The sequence below is a fragment of the Lonchura striata genome, chromosome 32 (genome assembly GCF_050655825.1).
Source record: "Lonchura striata isolate lonStrDom1 chromosome 32, ASM5065582v1, whole genome shotgun sequence".
Taxonomy (NCBI): domain Eukaryota; kingdom Metazoa; phylum Chordata; class Aves; order Passeriformes; family Estrildidae; genus Lonchura; species Lonchura striata.
The window spans coordinates 6,044,792-6,062,638 of record NC_140734.1 but is presented as its reverse complement, the minus strand read 5'-3'; the positions used below and the strand labels follow the sequence as shown (position 1 = coordinate 6,062,638).

At 52.5% G+C, this 17,847-nt stretch overlaps 3 protein-coding genes and 1 long non-coding RNA gene across 5 annotated transcripts in view; 3 read left to right on the top strand and 1 right to left on the bottom strand.

Annotated features, from left to right (window-relative positions):
- The window catches only part of TAF6 (TATA-box binding protein associated factor 6), a 28,679-nt gene extending 22,342 nt beyond the window's left edge, over positions 1–6,337 (bottom strand). Inside the window, exons 1-4 of one of the 2 annotated variants that reach the window (XM_085564340.1) lie at positions 6,055–6,337; positions 5,272–5,358; positions 2,532–2,685; positions 1,542–1,598 (exon numbers count right to left, since the gene is read on the bottom strand). In XM_085564340.1, coding sequence (XP_085420466.1) covers positions 1,542–1,598; positions 2,532–2,685; positions 5,272–5,358; positions 6,055–6,210 — 454 coding nt within the window. In that variant the 5' untranslated portion in view covers positions 6,211–6,337. The remainder of the gene's footprint in view (positions 1–1,541; positions 1,599–2,531; positions 2,686–5,271; positions 5,359–6,054) is intronic. The other variant, XM_085564339.1, reaches the window with a different exon arrangement.
- A 163-nt stretch (positions 6,338–6,500) lies between these two features.
- LOC146764664 (uncharacterized) lies at positions 6,501–7,365 on the top strand. The gene is made up of 2 exons (XR_014950709.1): positions 6,501–6,632; positions 6,911–7,365. It is a non-coding gene; the product is annotated as an uncharacterized LOC146764664 (long non-coding RNA).
- Positions 7,366–8,745: 1,380 nt separating this feature from the next.
- Positions 8,746–11,146, top strand: LOC146764663 (uncharacterized). The gene has a single exon (XM_085564341.1). The coding sequence runs from the start codon at positions 8,791–8,793 to the stop codon at positions 10,441–10,443; it is 1,653 nt and encodes a 550-aa protein (XP_085420467.1). The 5' UTR covers positions 8,746–8,790; the 3' UTR covers positions 10,444–11,146.
- A 6,154-nt stretch (positions 11,147–17,300) lies between these two features.
- Positions 17,301–17,847, top strand: part of PFAS (phosphoribosylformylglycinamidine synthase) — a 72,308-nt gene continuing 71,761 nt past the window's right edge. The window contains exon 1 of the mRNA XM_085564259.1: positions 17,301–17,384. The gene's annotated coding sequence lies outside the window, so the exon portion shown is untranslated. The remainder of the gene's footprint in view (positions 17,385–17,847) is intronic.

Genomic DNA, 17,847 nt, shown 5'->3' with positions numbered 1-17,847 from the left:
GATTAAAGGGGGATTTTGGGGGGTTAAAGGGGGATTTGGGGGGGTTAAAGGGGGATTTGGGGGGTTAAAGGGGGATTTTGGGGGCATTAAAGGGGGATTTGGGGGGTTAAAGGGGGATTTTGGGGAGTTAAAGGGGGATTTGGGGGTTTAAAGGGGATTTGGGGGGGATTTTGGGGGGTTAAATGGGGATTTGGGGGGTTTAGAGGGATTAAAGTAGGATTTTGGGGGATTTTGGGGGGATTAAAGGGGGATTTTGGGGGGTTTGGGAGGGTTAAAGGGGGATTTGGGGGCTTTAAGGGGGATCTCAGGGGTTTTTGGGGTTAAAGGGGGATTTGGGGTGGATTTGGGGGATTTTGGGGGAGTTAAAGGGGGATTTTGGGGGGGTTGGGGGGTTAAAGGGGGATTTGGGGTGGATTTGAGGGATTTTGAGGAGATTTGGGGAGGTTAAAGGGGGATTTGGGGGGTTATAGGGGCATTTGGGGGGTGTTTTGGGAGATTTCGGGTGGATTTTGGGGGATTTGGGGTGGATTTTGGGGGGTTAAAGGGGGATTTTGGGGGGGTTTGGGAGATTTTGGAGGGTTTGGGGGGGTTAAAAGGGGATTTTGGGAAGTTTTTGGGGGGTTAAAGGGATTTTGGGGGGTTTTTTGGGGGTTAGAGGGGGATTTGGGGTTTCTGATGGGATTTTGGGGGGATTTGGGGAGGTTAAAGGGTGATTTTAGGGGATTTGGGGGATTTTGGGGGCTTAAAGGGGGATTTGGGGGGTTAAAAGGGGATTTGGGGGAGATTTGGGGAAGTTAAAGGAGGATTTTGGGGGGTTAAAGGGTGATTTGAGGGGGGTTCGGGGGATTTAGGGGAGATTTGGGGAGGTTAAAGGGTGATTTTGGGGGATTTGGGGGATTTTGGGGAGGTTGGGGGGTTAGAGGGAGATTTTGGGTGGATTTGGGGGATTTTGGGAGCTTTGTGGGGGTTAAAGGGGTATTTGGGGGGTTTTGGGGGGGTTAAAGAGGATTTGGGGGTTTTTGGGGGGGTTAAAGGGGGATTTTGGGTGGATTTGGTGGATTTTGGGGGGATTTGGGGGGGTTAAAGGGAGATTTTGGGGGATTTAGGGTGTTTTAAGGGGGTTTTGGGGGTGGATTTGGGGATTTTGGGGTGGTGTAAAGGGGATTTGAGGGGTTTAAGGGTGATTTTTGGGGGTTAAAGGGGGATTTGGGAAATTTTGTGGGGATTGGAGGTGGTTAAAGGGGAATTTTGGGGAGTTGGGATGGTATAAGGGGGATTTTGGGGGATTTTAGGGGCATTTGGGGTGGATAAAGGGGATTTGGGGTGGTTTAAGGGGGATTTGGGAATTAAAGGAGAATTTCGGGGGGATTTTAGGGGATTTTGGGGCAGATTTAGGGAGATTAAAGGGGGATTTTGGGTGGTTAAAGGGGAATTTTGGGGGGATTTTGGAGGGGGTTGGAGCGCTAAAGGGGATTTTTGGGGGGTTTGGGGTGGTTTCAGGGGGATTTGGGGGGGATTTTGGGGATTTTGGGGTCACACACCTGGCGGGGGGTTTTCGGGGATGGCCGGCTGCACGCCCTCGATGCTGAGCCAGTGAGCTGGGGGGGACCCCAAAATTGAGAAATCAGAATGGGATCACCCCAAAATTATCACCAGAAACCCCAAATCCACCCCCCACCCCAAATTCTCCCCGGAGATTTGAAAAGTCCCCATTCCATCCCCACAAATCCCAAAAAATCCCCCTTAAATCACCCCAAATCCCCCCAAAATCCCCCTTCAATCATCCCAAATCCTCCTTAAACCACCCCAAATCCCTTTCAAATCACCCCAAATTCCCCAAAACCCCCAAATCCTCCTTAAACTGCCCCAAATCTCCCTTAAATCACCCCAAATCCTCCCAATTTCCCCCAAATCGCCTCAGAACTCCCCCAAATCCCTCCACACTCCCCAGAACTCCCCCAAAATCCCCCCATAGCTCCCCCAAATCCCCATAACTCCCCCAAAATCCACTCAAATTCCACACAACTCCCCCAAAATCCTTAAAACTCCCCCCAAATTCCTCAAATCCCCCCAAACCCTCCCAGAACTTCCCCAAATTCCCTCCAAACTCCCCAAATCCTCCCAGATCCCCCAATTTCCCCCATAACTTCCCCCAAATCCCTCCAAAATCCCCATAACTCCCCCAAAAATCCCCCCAAACACCCCAAATCCACCCCCAAACTCCCCAGAACTTCCCCAAATCCCCCAATTTCCCCCAGAACTCCCCCCAAATTCTCCATAACTCCCCCCAAATCCACAGAAATCCCCTGAAATTACCCCAAAATCCCCTGAAATCCCCCAAAATCCTGGCCCACCCTTGAGGCAGACGTCCAGGGGCACCCTGGGCAGGGGGGTGTTGATGATGTCGCTCAGCTCCACCCAAATCTCCCCCAAAATCCCCCCAGAAATCCCCCAAAACCACCACAAAATCCCCCAAAATCCCCTGAAATCACCCCAAAACCCCCCGAAATCCCCCCAAAATCCTGGCCCACCCTTGAGGCAGACGTCCAGGGGCACCCTGGGCAGGGGGGTGTTGATGATGTCGCTCAGCTCCACCTCCTTCTCCTCGTAGAAGTAGAGCTCGCGCCCGCCGCCGCTGGCGAAGCGGAACGGGATGAACTCCTGGGCGTGGAACCCGTACAGGGGCTGGGAAACAGAAAAAATGGGATTTTCACGGGTTTTCTGGGAGTTTCCTGCAGTTTGGGGGGAGTTTCATGGAGTTTTGGGGGAGTTTCCTGGATTTTGGGGGGATTTTCCCTCAATTTTTGGGGATTTTCCTTGATTTCAGGGGCATTTTCTCTGGATTTTGTGGAGATTTCCCTCATATTTGGGGAGTTTCCCCTCAGTTTTTGGAGGTTTTCCCTCAGTTTTGTGGAATTTCTCTCACTTCTGTGGGAATTTCCCTCAGTTTTGGGAGGTTTTCCCTCAGGATGAACTCCTGGGCGTGGAACCCGTACAGGGGCTGGGAAACAGAAAAAATGGGATTTTCATGGGTTTTCCGGGAGTTTCCTGCAGTTTGGGGGGAGTTTCATGGAGTTTTGGGGGAGTTTCCTGGATTTTGGGGGGATTTTCCCTCAATTTTTGGGGATTTTCCTTGATTTCAGCTAGATTTTCCCTGGATTTTGTGGAGATTTCCCTCATATTTGGGGAGTTTCCCCTCAGTTTTGGGAGTTTTTCCCTCAGGATGAACTCCTGGGCGTGGAACCCGTACAGGGGCTGGGAAAGGGAAAAAATGGGATTTTCCTGGGTTTTCCGGGAGTTTCCTGCAGTTCTGGGGCAGTTTCATGGAGTTTTGGGCGAGTTTTCTGGATTTCGGGGGGATTTTCCCTCAATTTTTGGGGATTTTCCTTGATTTCAGCTAGATTTTCCCTGGATTTTGCAGAGATTTCCCTCATATTTGGGGAGTTTCCCCTCAGTTTTGGGAGGTTTTTCCTCAACTTTCTGGAATTTCTCTCAGTTCTGTGGGAATTTCCCTCAGTTTTGGGAGGTTTTCCCTCAGGATGAACTCCTGGGCGTGGAACCCGGACAGGGGCTGGGAAAGGGAAAAAATGGGATTTTCACGGGTTTTCTGGGAGTTTCCTGCAGTTCTGGGGCAGTTTCATGGAGTTCTGGGGGAGTTTTCTGGATTTCGGGGGGATTTTCCCTCAATTTTTGGGGATTTTCCTTGATTTCAGCTAGATTTTCCCTGGATTTTGCGGAGATTTCCCTCAGTTTTGGGGAGTTTCCCCTCAGTTTTGGGAGGTTTTCCCTCAACTTTGTGGAATTTCTCTCAGTTCTGTGGGAATTTCCCTCAGTTTTGTGGAATTTCCCTCAATTTTGTGGGAGTTTCCCTCAGTTTTGGGAGGTTTTCCCTCAGGATGAACTCCTGGGCGTGGAACCCGTACAGGGGCAGGGAAAGGGAAAAAATGGGATTTTCATGGGTTTTCCGGGAGTTTCCTGCAGTTTTGGGGCAGTTTCATGGAGTTTTGGGAAGATTTTCCCTGATTTTGTGGGGATTTGCCTCAATTTTTGATTTTTTCCTTGATTTTCAAGGAGATTCCCTCAGTTTGGGGGATATTTCCCTCGATTTTGGGGGAGATTCCATAGGATTTGGGGGAATTTCCATAAATTTTGGAAGGTTTTCCCTTGGTTTTGTGGGTATTTTCCTCAGGTTTGGTGGCTTTCCCCTCAGTTTCGGGAGGTTTTCCCTCAATTCTGTGGGAATTTCCCTCAGTTTTGGGAGTTTTTCCCTCGGGATGAACTCCTGGGTGTGGAACCCGTACAGGGGCTGGGAAAGGGAAAAAATGGGATTTTCCTGGGTTTTCCGGGAGTTTCCTGCAGTTCTGGGGCAGTTTCATGGAGTTTTGGGGGAGTTTCCTGGATTTCGGGGGGATTTTCCCTGATTTTGGGGGAGTTTGCTGGATTTTTGGGGGATTTTCCCATGATTTTGTGGAGATTTCTCTCAGTTCTGTGGGAGTTTCCCCTCAGTTTTGGAGGTTTTCCCTCAATTTTGTGGGAATTTCTCTCAGTTCTGTGGGAGTTTCCCTCAGTTTTTGGAGGTTTTCCCTCAACTTTGTGGAATTTCTCTCAGTTCTGTGGGAGTTTCCCTCAGTTTTGGGAGGTTTTCCCTCAACTTTGTGGAATTTCTCTCAGTTCTGTGGGAGTTTCCCTCAGTTTTGGGAGGTTTTCCCTCAGGATGAACTCCTGGGCGAGGAACCCGTACAGGGACTGGGAGACAGAAAAAAATGGGATTTTCCTGGATTTTCCAGGAGTTTCCTGCAGTTTTGGGGGATTTTCATGGATTTTGGGGGTATTTCCCTCAAATTTTGGGGATTTTCCTTGATTTTGGGTGCATTACCCAGGATTTTGAGAGATTTTCCCCTCAATTTTGTGGGAATTTCCCTTTATTTTGGGCATATTTCCCTCAGTTTTGGGGTGTTTCCTTGGATTTGGCGACATTCCCCTCGATTTTTGGGAGTATTTCCTTGGTTTTAGGGATGTTTTCCTCAACTTTTGGGAACTTCCCTCAATTTTGGGATGTTCCTCTCAATTCTGTGGAACTTTCCTTGCATTTGGAAGCATTTCTCTGGATTTTGGAAGGATTTCCCTCAATTTAGCATTGAATTCCACCAATTTTGGGGGGATTTCCTCCAATTTTTGGGAGGTTTTCCCTCAGCTTTAGGAAGATTTCTTCAATTTAGGGGAGTTTTCCATGGATTTTGGGGGTATTTCCTAGTTTTTGGATAGTTTTACCTCCACGTTTTTCAGTTTTAGGGCAAAATCCACGTCCCCCGTCGTGAGTTTCCTCCTCTTCCCCATGTGCATGAACTTGAGAGCATCCTGTGGGAAAAAAAAGAGATTTTTGGGATGAATTAGGAAAAAAAGGGGGGGTTCAGAGAGGGTTTGGGGGAAAAAAATGGGATTTTTGAGGGAATTCAAAGAGAAAAATGGGATTTGGGGAGAAAAAAAGGAGGTTCAGACAGGCTTTGGGGGGGAAATGGGATTTGTGAGGGGATTTAAAGGGAAAAAAAGGGATTTGAGAAAATATTTGGGTTAATTCAAAGGAAAAATAAATGGAGAAAAAAGGGGGATAAGGGAGACAAAAGCCTTTAAAGTTAGGAGAATGAGGAAAAAAAGCATGAAAATGGGTTTATGATGGGAAAATTGGGGCGAAAGGGGATTTAATGGGTTGAGGAACAAGTTGGAGGGGAAAAGGGAGTTTAGGATGGGAAAAAGGGGGAGAAAAGGAGATTTTGGGAGGAAATAAGGGATGAAAAGGCGATTTAGGAGCAAAAAAGGGGGTCCAAAATGGGAAAACAGGGGGAAAATGAGATTTGGGCGGAGGAATGATTGGGTTCAGGACAGGTTTGGGGTTGGCGAGGGTGGAAAAAAGGGGATTTTTAAGGGAAAATTTGAACTTTAAGGGGGTCCCAGCCCCCAAAGTTGGGGGTGTCCCCCTGCCCACCCCCACCCCCCAAACGTGAGGGACCCAAGGGGGTCCTGAACCCCCCCCAGATCTGGGGGTGTCCCCCTCACCTGCGCCACCTCCTTGAGGCGATAGCTCGCCTCCTCCGCCAGCAGCTGGCACGTCTCCTCAGGGACCCCCGGCACCCCCATGGCCTCCGCCATCACCTTCATGGACTCGGCGGGCAGCAGCGTGTGGCTCAGCTTCAGCTTCTTCTCCTCCGCCATCTCCGCGCCCTCTCGCCGAGCCCCCCGGAGCCGCGGGGAGCCGCCAGGAGGGAGCGGCGGGGCCGCGGGGGGAGCCCCGGCCGCCCCTCAGGCCGCCGCCGCCGCCGCCGCCGCCATCTTGGGGCGGCCCCTCACAGCCGCCGCCATCTTGGCGCCCCGCCTCCCGGCGCCGCGGGTCCTGCACGGCGCCGGGATTGCGGTAAAAAGCGCGGGCGTGAATCTCCGCCGCGTTCATTTGGGAGGTAGCTGCGGCGATATTGTCGCGGTGTAGCGGTGCGGCATGAGGGTGAATCTGGGTTTGTTGGGGGTGTGGGAGGTGGGGGGGGATTGAGGGTCGCTATGGACCTGCCAGGACCTGCAGAGGGGCGGGAAAGGGAGGCGGGAGTTGGGGGAGCGCGCATGCGCGGGGAGGAGGCGCGCGGGTAAAGGAACGGGGGAGACCATTGAGGGGGGAATGGGGGGGAGGGGGCGACTATTGGGGGGAATGGGGGGGTTTGGGGGGAAAATTGGGGGGGATTTGGGGGGACATTGAGGGGACAATTTGGGGGGACTTCGGGGAGGAACGAGGGGAAATGGGGAAGGCCACTGAGGGGGAATGGGGGGATCCCCATTGAGGGGAATGGGGGGAGGATGGGGGAGACCATTGGAGAAATTGGGGGGGGGTCATGGGGGTCTGCTCCATCCCGATCTCCCCCCACAGGACATTGGGACCTTCCACCCATCGCCCCCTCCCCAAATCCGCTGGGGGCTCCCCAAAATTCACCCCCAAACCCCCCTGAGACCCCCTAAACCCCAGAGATGCCCTAAAACTCCCTAAACCCTTCTCAGCCCACCTCAAACCACCCCGAGAACCCCCAAAAACCCAAAAAAACGCCCCAAAACTCCCTCAAAGCCCCCCCCAAACCCCCCCAAAAACCCGAAAAAACATCTCAAAGCCCCCCAAAACCCCCTCAAACGCTCCCAACCCCTCCCAAAATCTGACAAAACGCCCCAAAACTCCCTCAAAGCCCCCCCAAAACCCCCCCAAAACCCGAAAAAAACATCTCAAAGCCCCCCAAAAACCCCCTCAAACTCCCCAACCCCCCCCCAAAAAATCTGACAAAACGCCCCAAAACTCCCTCAAAGCCCCCCAAAACCCCCTCAAACGCCCCAAAACCCCCCAAAAAAGCTGACCAAACGCCCCAAAACTCCCTCAAACCCCCTCAATCACCCCCAAACCTCCCCAAACCACCCTGAGACCCCCCCAAACTCCCCCAAATCCCCTTTAAACCCCCCAAGTTTCCTTTAAACCTCCCCAAATCTCCTCAAAGTCCCCCAAATATCTCAACTTCCCCCAATCCCTCCTGAATCCCCCCAAACCCCTCCAAACAGCCCAAAATTCCCTCCAAATTCCTCCCAAACCCCCATTAAATTCCCCCAGACCCCCTCGAATCCCCCAAATCCCCTCCAAACCCCCCTTTAAACCCCCCAAAATCCCCTTTAAACCCCCAAATCCCCTCCAAACCTCCCCAAATCCCCTTTACACCCCCCCATATCCCCTTTAAACCCCCCAAACCCCCTTTAAATCCTCCCAAACCTCCTTTAAACCCCCTGAAATCCCCTTTAAACCCCCCCAACCCCCCCAAATCCCCATTAAACGCCCCCAAATCGCCACCAACCCCCCCAAAACCCAACTTAAATCCCCTCAAATCCCCTTTAAACCCCTCAAATCCCCTTTAGACCCCCCAAACCCCCTTTACACCTCCCCAAACCCCCTTTAAACCCCCTCAAACCTCCTTTAAATCCCCCAAATCCTGTTTAAACCCCCCCAAATCCACTTTAAATCCCCCTAAACCCCCTTTAAACCTCCTCAAACCTCCTTTAATTCCCCTGAAATCCTCTTTAAGCCCTCCCAAACCCCCTTTAAACCCCTTTGAATCCCCTTTAAACCACCTCAAACCTCCTTTAAATCCCCCAAATCCTGTTTAAACCCCCCCAAATCCCCTTTAAATCCCCCTAAACCCCCTTTAAACCCCCTGAAATCCCCTTTAAACCCCCCCAAATCCCCTTTACACCCCCCAAACCCCCTTTGAATCCCCTTTACACCCCCCAAACCCCCTTGACACCCCCCAAATCCCCTTGACACCCCCCAAACCCCCTTTAAACCCCCCGAAGTCCCCTTTGAATCCCCCCAAATCCCCTTGACACCCCTCAAACCCCCTTTAAACCCTCCCAAACCCCCTTTAAACGCCCCCAAACCCCCTTTGACACCCGCCAAATCCCTTTTACACCCCCCAAAACCCCCTTTGAACCCTCCCAAGTCCCCTTTAAACCCCCTGAAATCCCCTTTACACCTCCCAAACCCCCTTTACACCCCCCAAAACCCCCTTTGAACCCTCCCAAACCCCCTTTAAACCCCCTCAAACCTCCTTTAAACCCCCCAAAATCCTCTTTAAACCCTCCCAAACCCCCCCAAACCCCCCAAACCCCCTTTACACCCCCCAAACCCCTTTAAACCCCCCCAAACCCCCTTTAAACCCCCCCAAACCCCCTTTAAACCCCCCCAAACCCCCTTTAAACCCCCCCAAACCCCCTCCAAAGATGCCCCGCGGCTACCGCACGGCCCCGCTGGGCTCGCTGTCCATGCCGGGCCCGCTGTACTCGGTGCACGTCCTCCGCGTGGGCTACAACCGGCCGGGCCCCGGCGGCCGCAGCCGCGCCGACGGCTCGGTGGCGCTGGTGCTGGGCGGCCCGCTGACCGTGCTGGTGGACACGGGCGGCCCGTGGCTGCGGCCGCGCCTGCCGGGGCTGCTGGCCCGCCACGGCGTCGAGCCCGAGGGCGTGACGCACGTGGTGGTGAGCCACGGGCACTCGGACCACGCGGGCAACCTGAACCTGTTCCCGCGAGCCACGCTGCTGGTGGGCTTCGACCTGAGCCGCGGCGAGGGGCTCTACCTGCCCCACGGGCTGGCACGCGGCGCCGCCCTGGAGCTGCACCCCGGGCACCTGCGGGTGGTGCCCACGCCCGGGCACACGCGGGCGCACGTCAGCCTGCTGGCGGAGGGCACGGCGCTGGGCACGGTGGCCGTGGCCGGCGACGTCTTCGAGAGCGGCGAGGATGAGGAGGAGTGGCGGGCGCTGAGCGAGGAGCCCCGGCTGCAGCGGCGCAGCCGGCGGCGCTTGGCGGCCGCGGCCGATGTCGTCGTGCCCGGGCACGGCGAGCCCTTCCGCGTCGTCCGCGAGACGGGACGGCGGCGCTGGGATGAGGAGGAGGAGGAGGAGGAGGAGGAGGAGGAGGAGGAAGGCGCCAGCAGGTGGGACAGCGAGGAGGAGGAGGAGGAGGACGAGGACAAGGAGGAGGAGGAGGAGGACGAGGAGGAGAAAGGCATCACCTCGAGGCATGGGGACAATGAGGAGGAAGAGGAGGAGGAGGAGGTGGAGGAAGACATCACCTCGAGACATGGGGACAATGAGGAGGAAGAGGAGGAGAAGAAGAAGAAGGAGGAGGAGGAGAAGGAGGAGGACGAAGGTGTCACCTCGAGACATGGGGACAATGAGGAGGAAGAGGAGGAGGAGGTGGAGGAGAAGAAGAAGAAGAAGGAGGAAGAGGAGGAGGAGAAGGAGGAGGACGAAGGTGTCACCTCGAGACATGGGGACAATGAGGAGGAAGAGGAGAAGGAGAAGGATGAGGAGAAGAAGAAGAAGGAGGAGGAGGAGGAGAAGAAGGAGGAGGAGGACGAAGGTGCCACCTCGAGACATGGGGACTATGAGGAGGAAGAGGAGGAGGAGGAGGAGGAGGAGGAGGAAGGCGCCAGCAGGTGTGGGGACAGCGAGGAGGAGGAGGAGGAGGACGAGGACGAGGAGGAGGAGGAGGAGGAGGAGAAAGGCATCACCTTGAGACATGGGGACAATGAGGAGGAAGAGGAGGAGGAGGAGGATGAGGAGGAGGAGGAGGAAGAGGAAGACATCACCTCGAGACATGGGGACAAAGAGGAGGAAGAGGAGGAGGAGGAGAAGAAGAAGGAGAAGAAGGAGGAGGAAGGCGTCACCTCCAGACATGGGGACAATGACGAGGAAGAGGAGGAGGAGGAAGAGAAGAAAGAGGAGGAGCAGAAGAAGAAGGAGGAGGAGGAGGAGAAGAACGAGGAGGAGGAAGGTGTCACATTTGGACGTAGGGGACAACAGGAAGGTGGAGGAGAAGAAAGAGGAGGAGGAGGAGGAGGAAGGCATCACCTTGAGACATGGGGACAATGACGAGGAAGAGGAGGAGGAGGAGGAAGAGAAGAAAGAGGAGGAGCAGAAGAAGAAGGAGGAGGAGGAGGAGAAGAAGAAGAAGGAGGAGGAGGAGGAGGAGGAGAAGAACGAGGAGGAGGAAGGCGTCACATTTGGACGTAGGGGACAACAGGAAGGTGGAGGAGAAGAAAGAGGAGGAGGAGGAGGACATCACCTTGCGACATGGGGACAATGAGGAGGAAGAGGAGGAGGAGGAGGAGGAGAAGGAGGAGGAGGAAGGCGTCACATTTGGACATAGGGGACAACAAGAAGGTGGAGGAGAAGAAAGAGGAGGAGGAGGAGGAGGAAGGCATCACCTTGAGACATGGGGACAATGAGGAGGAGGAGGAAGAGGAGAAGGAGGAGGAGGAGGAGGAGAAGGAGGAGGAGGAAGAGGAGAAGGAGGAGGAGGAAGGCGTCACATTTGGACATAGGGGACAACAGGAAGGTGGAGGAGAAGAAAGAGGAGGAGGAGGAGGAGGAGGAGGAAGGCAGCTCTGGGTGTAGGAACAACGAGGAGGAGGAGGAGGAGGAGGAGGAGGAGGAGGAGGGGGAGGAAGGCGTCACCTCGAGACATGGGGACAATGAGGAGGAAGAGAAGGAGGAGGAAGTTCCCTGCCAAAACCAAATTTTCCCTATAAAAACTGAATTTTCCCTATTAAAAATGAATTTTCTCTACAAAAACTGAGTTTTCCATATAAAAACCGAATTTTCCCTACAAAAACCGAATTTTCTGTACAAAAACTGAATTTTCCCTACAAAACCCGAATTTTCTGTATAAAACCCGAATTTCCCTACAAAAACCAAATTTTCCATATAAAAACCGAGTTTTCCCTACAAAAAAATGGAATTTTCCCTACAAAAACTGAATTTTCCCTACAAAAACTGAATTTTGCTTATAAAAACCGAATTTTCCCTATAGAAACCGAATTTTCCCTACAAAAAACGAATTTTCTCTGGAAAAAACGAATTTTCCCTACAAAAAATCGAATTTTCCCTACAAAAACCGAATTTTCTGTATAAAAACCGAATTTCCCTACAAAAACCAAATTTTCCGTATAAAAACCGAGTTTTCCCTACAAAAAAATCGATTTTTCTCTACAAAACCCGAATTTTCCCTACAAAAACTGAATTTTGCTTATAAAAACCGAATTTTCCCTACAAAAACCAAATTTTCCGTATAAAAACCAAGTTTTCCCTACAAAAAAATCTATTTTTCTCTACAAAACCCGAATTTTCCCTACAAAAACTGAATTTTCCCTACAAAAAATCGAATTTTCTCTGCAAAAACCGAATTTTCCCTACAAAAAAATCGAATTTTCTCTGCAAAAACCGAGTTTTCCCTACAAAAACTGAATTTTGCTTATAAAAACCGAATTTTCCCTACAAAAAAATCGAATTTTCTCTGCAAAAACCGAATTTTCCCTACAAAAACTGAATTTTGCTTATAAAAACCGAATTTTCCCTATAGAAACCGAATTTTCCCTACAAAAAACCGAATTTTCTGTATAAAAACCGAATTTCCCTACAAAAACCAAATTTTCTGTATAAAAACCGAGTTTTCCCTACAAAAAATCGATTTTTCTCTACAAAACCCGAATTTTCCCTACAAAAACTGAATTTTCTCTACGAAAAATCGAATTTTCTCTGCAAAAACCGAATTTTCCCTACAAAAACCGATTTTTCCCTGCAAAAACCGAATTTTCCCTACAAAACCCCGAATTTTCCTATAAAAACCGAATTTTCTCTACAAAAAACCAAATTTTCTCTATAAAACCCAAATTTTTCCTTGGGGACACCTTGGAGGTGGCTCTAGGGACACTTTTGGGGACACTTCGGGACAGACTGCACAAAGAAATTTTGGGGACATTTTGGGGAAATTTTGGGGAAATTTTGGGGAAATTTTGGGGAAATTTTGGGGAAATTTTGGGGAAATTTTTGGGTTTTTTAGGGACATTTTGGGGACATTTTCGGGGACATTTTGGGGACATCTTTTGGGACACTTTGGGGATATTTTGGGCAAATTTTGGGGCCATTTTTGGGGTCATTTTGGGGCCATTTGGGCAAATTTTGGGGTCATTTTTGGGGCCGTTTCGGGAGCGTTTCGCCGCCGCCGCCACCGCGCATGCGCGAGCCCGGCGGGCGCCGCCAGGGGGCGCTGTGAGCGGCGCGCCTCATTTGCATAAACCCCGCCCCCGGGGCGTGGCCAGGAACGCGCGGGAACTTCCCGGAACCCCCCAAGGTGGCGGGGGGGCGGAATTTGGGGGTCCGGGGGGATTTTGGGGGTCCCGGGTTGGATTTTGGGGGTCCTGAGAGGATTTTGGGGGTCCCCGAGTGGATTTTGGGGGTCCCGAGCGGATTTTGGGGGTCCCCGAGTGAATTTTGGGGATCTCCGAACGGATTTTGGGGGACCCGAGCAGATTTTGGGGTCCCGGGGCAGATTTTGGGGGTCCCGGATGGATTTTGGGGTTCCCGGGCTGAAATTTGTGGGTCCCGAGAGGATTTTGGGGGTCCCCGAGCGGATTTTGGGGATCTCAAGCCGATTTTGGGGTCCCGGGTTGAATTTTGGGGGTTCCGAGCGGATTTTGGGGGTTCCGAGCGGATTTTGGGGGTCCCGGGGGGATTTTGGGGGTCCTGAGAGGATTTTGGGGGTCCCCGAGCGGATTTTGGGGGACCCCGAGTGAATTTTGGGGATCTCCGAGCGGATTTTGGGGGTCTCGAGCGGATTTTGGGGGTCCCGGGGGGATTTTGGGGGTCCCGAGCAGATTTTGGGGTCCCGGGGCAGATTTTGGGGGTCCCGGGTTGGATTTTGGGGGTCCCGGGTTGAATTTTGGGGACCCGGGTGGATTTTGGGGGTCCGGGGGGCTTTTGGGGGTCCCGGGGGGGATTTTGGGGGTCCCGGGTTGGATTTTGGGGATCCCCGAGCGGATTTTGGGGGACCCGAACAGATTTCGGGGTCCCGAGAGGATTTTGGGGGTCCCGGATGGATTTTGGGGGTCCCGGGCTGAAATTTGGGGGTCCCAAGAGGATTTTGGGGGTCCCGAGCGGATTTCGGGGGTCCCCGAGGGATTTTGGGGATCTCAAGCCGATTTTGGGGTCCCGGGTCGGATTTGGGGGTCCCGAGAGGATTTTGGGGGTCCCGAGTGGATTTGGGGGTTCCTGGGTTGAATTTTGGGGGTCCTGAGAGGATTTTGGGGGTCCCCGAGTGAATTTTGGGGTTCTCGAGCGGATTTTGGGGGTCCCGAGCAGATTTTGGGGTCCCAGGGCAGATTTTGGGGGTCCCGGATGGATTTTGGGGGTCCCGAGAGGATTTTGGGGGTCCCCGAGCGGATTTTGGGGATCTCAAGCCGATTTTGGGGTCCCGGGTTGAATTTTGGGGGTTCCGAGCGGATTTTGGGGGTCCCGGGGGGATTTTGGGGGTCCCGGGGGGATTTTGGGGTCCCGGGTCGGATTTGGGGGTCCCGAGAGGATTTTGGGGGTCCCGAGTGGATTTGGGGGTTCCCGGGTTGAATTTTGGGGGTCCTGAGAGGATTTTGGGGGTCCCGGGGGGATTTTGGGGTCCCGGGTTGAATTTTGGGGGTCCTGAGAGGATTTTGGGGGTCCCGAGAGGATTTTGGGGTTCTCGAGCGGATTTTGGGGGTCCCGGGGGGGTTTTTAGGGGTTCCGGGGGGGATTCTGGGGGTCCCGAGTGGATTTTGGGGGTCCCGCGTTGGATTTGGGGGTCCCGGGTTGGATTTGGGGGTTCCGGGGGGATTTGGGGGTCCTGAGCGGATTTTGGGGGTCCCAGGGGGATTTTGGGGGTCCCGAGACGAATTTTGGGGTCCCGGGTTGGATTTTGGGGGTCCCGAGCGGATTTTTGGGGTCCCGGGGCAGATTTTGGGGGTCCCGAGCTGAATTTTGGGGGTCCCGAGAGGATTTTGGGGGTCCCGGGGGAATTTTGGGGGTCTCGAGAGGATTTTGGTGGTCCCGAGAGGATTTTGGGGGTCCCGGGTTGGATTTTTGGGGATCCAAAGCGGATTTTGGGGATCCCGAGCGGATTTTGGGGGTCCTGGGTTGGAATTTTGGGGGGAGGGGAATTGTCAAGGTCATGACGTCACCGTGACGTCACCCGCGACCTTCCCTCCCCTGCCCCGCCCCCTCCCCCCGGTCACGTGATCGCTTTGGCCTTGGGGGGGAGGGGAGGGGGGAGGGGCGCCCCACCCCCGGGACGGCCCAAAATTCCCAAAATTTCCCCAAAATTCCCCAAAATTTCCCCGAATTTCCCTTGAAAAACGAAAATTCCCAAAAATTTCCCCCCCAAAATTAAAAAAAAAACCCAAAAATTCCCCAAAAATTCTCCAAAAAAGCCCCAAATTCTGTTTAAAAAATCCAAATTTGTCCAAAGAAATACCCAAATTTCCCTTAAAAAACGAAAATTTCCAAAATTTCACGCCTAAAATTCCAAAAAATTCTCCCAAAAAACCCTCAACTTCCTCTGAAATTCCATTAAAAAAAATATCCAAAATTTCCCCCCAAAAAATCCCCAAATTTCCTGAATTTCCCTTAAAAATTCCAAAATTCCACCCCAAAATTCCATTTTCCTACAAATTCCCCCAAAAAAAGGAAAAATTTCCCAAAAATTATTCCAAAAAAGCCCCAAATTCCCCTGAAATTCCCTTAAAAATCAAAAATTCCCCCCCAAAAAAACCCCCAAATTTTCCAAAAATTCCATTAAAAATCTCCCAAATTCCCAAAATTCCACCCAAAAAATCCCCAAATTCCCCCCAAATTCCCAAAAATTCCCCCAAAAAGTCCCAAAACCCCCTGAAATTCCCCAAAAATTCTCCCAAAAATTCCAAATTTCCTAAAAATTTTTTCCAAATTTGGAGGAAATTTTGACTGAAATTTGGATGAATTTTGAGCAAATTTTGGACAAATTTTGGCTGAAATTTGGTTGAATTTTCAGTGAATTTTTGGTGAATTTTGAGCAAATTTTGGGTAAATTTTGGGTGATATTTCGTTGGATTTTGGGCAAGTTTTGGGGGAATTTTGGGTAAATTTTGAGCAATTTTGAGCGAATTTTGGCTGAATTTTGGACAAATTTTGGCTGAATTTTGGCTGAATTTTGGACACATTTTAGTTGAATTTTGATCAAATTTTGGCTGAATTTTGATCAAATTTTGATCAAATTTGGAGTAAATTTTGGGTAAATTTTGACATAGTTTTGATGAAATTTGGGCTGAATTTTGGCCGAATTTTGGTCAAATTTTAGCCAAATTTTGATCAAATGTTGGCTGCATTTTGGATCAATTTTGGTGGAATTTGGATCAAATTTTGATCAAATTTTGATCAAATTTTGATCAAATTTGGAGTCAATTTTGGGTAAATTCTGACATCATTTGGAACACATTTTGGCTCAATTTTCCCTAAACTTCCCCAAATTCCCCCCAAATTTTTCCCCATTTTTTTCCCCCCACCCCCTCCCGGTTCTTCGTTGGGGGCGTGTCCTTCCCTTAACCACGCCCCTTTCCTTAGCCACGCCCATCTCAACTAACCACGCCCCTCCCCTTAGCCACGCCCCTTTTGCTTAGCCCCGCCCCTTTTCTTTTCACCACTAACCTTTCCTCCATGACCACGCCCCTTCCCCATGACCACGCCCCCTCCCTTTAGCCACGCCCCCTTCCCCTTTGACCATTCGACTTCCCTCCATGACCACGCCCCTTTCCCTTAGCCCCGCCCCTTTCCCTATCCGCAACCAACATTTCCCATTGGCCACGCCCATTTACCATGACCACGCCCCCTTTCCCTTAGCCCCGCCCCTTTTCCTTTTAATAAATAACCTTTCCTCGCTGGTCCCGCCCCTTTCCCCTTAGCCCCGCCCCTTTTCCTTCCCACCACTAACGTTTCCCATTGACCACGCCCCTTTCCCATGACCACGCCCCTTTCCCATGACTACGCCCCTTTCCCCTTAGCCCCGCCCCTTTCCCGATCCACAACTAACATTTCCCTTTGGCCCCGCCCCTTTCCCCTTAGCCCCGCCCCTTTTCCTGTCCATCACTAACATTTCCCTTTGACTTTGCCCCTTTCCCCGCTAACCCCGCCCCTTCCCCTTAGCCCCGCCCCTTTCCCTTCCCATAACTAACATTTCCCTCTGACCACGCCCCTTTTCCCTTGGCCCCGCCCCTTTTCCCTTAGCCCCGCCCGTTTCTCCCTTAGCCCCGCCCCTTTCACGTCCCATATCCATCCTTTCCCCTTGGCCACGCCCCTTTCCCCTTAGCCCCGCCCCTTTCCCTTACCATAACTAACATTTCCCTCTGACCACGCCCCTTTCCCCGCTGCCCCACCCCTTTTCCCTTGGCCCCGCCCCTTTCCCCATGGCCCCACCCCCTTCCCCTTGGCCCCGCCCCTTTTCTCGCTAATCCAGCCTATTTTCCCGTAGCACCGCCCCTTTTCCCTTAGCCCCGCCCCTTTCCCTTGGCCCCGTCCCTTTTCCCCTTGGCCCCGCCCCTTTTCCATTTGGCCCCGCCCCTTTCCCTTAGCCCCGCTCCTTTCCCCTTGGCCCCGCCCCTTTCCCTTGGCCCCGCCCCTTTTCCCTTAGCCCCGCTCCTTTCCCCTTGGCCCCGCCCCTTCCCGTAGCCCCGCCCCTTTCCCCTCCCATAGATAACATTTTCCCTTAGCCCCGCCCCTTTTCCCATTGTCCCCGCCCCTTTTCCCATTGTCCCCGCCCCTTTCCCTTAGCCCCGCCCCTTTCCCCTCCCATAGATAACATTTTCCCTTAGCCCCGCCTCTTTTCTCGCTGACCCCGCCCCCTTTCCCTTAGCCCCGCCCCTTTCCCCTGGCCCCGCCCCTTTCCCCTGGCCCCGCCCCTTTCGCCCGGCCCCGCCCCCGCCCCATTTCAGCCGCTCCGGGGCCGTTCCGGGCCAGACCCGGCGGAGCGCGCGCGGGTACGGGGGGGGAGGGGAGGGGGAGGGGGGGCGGCCATTTTGGGATCCCCAAAATCCCCGGGGGGGGGGGAGGGGAGGGGGGAGGGGGCGCGCGTGGCGACCACGTGGCGGAGTTTGGGGAAATTTGGGATTTTTTGGGGAATTTTGGGGAATTTTGGGGTTTTTTTCCGAGATTTTCGAGTTTTTTGGGGGGAATTTAGGGCCAATTTTTGGATTTTTTTGGGGAATTTTTGGGGTCCCGGACGTGGGAGAGCCCAAATTTGGGATTTGGGATTTTTTGGGGATTTTTTGGGGATTTTTCTGGATTTTTGGGATTTTTTTGGATTTTTTTCGCTTTTTAAAAATTTTTTTTAAATTTTTTTTCAGTTTTTTTTCTGGGATTTTCGTGGTTTTTGGGGAAATTTGGAGGAATTTTGGGTTTTTTGGGGTGTTTTTGGGGGACCCGGGGTTGGGAGAGCTGAAA

What these genes read in the sequence shown, in the direction of transcription:
- LOC146764663 (XM_085564341.1), top strand. Translation starts at nt 8,791, where the DNA reads ATGCCCCGCGGCTACCGCACGGCCCCGCTGGGCTCGCTGTCCATGCCG.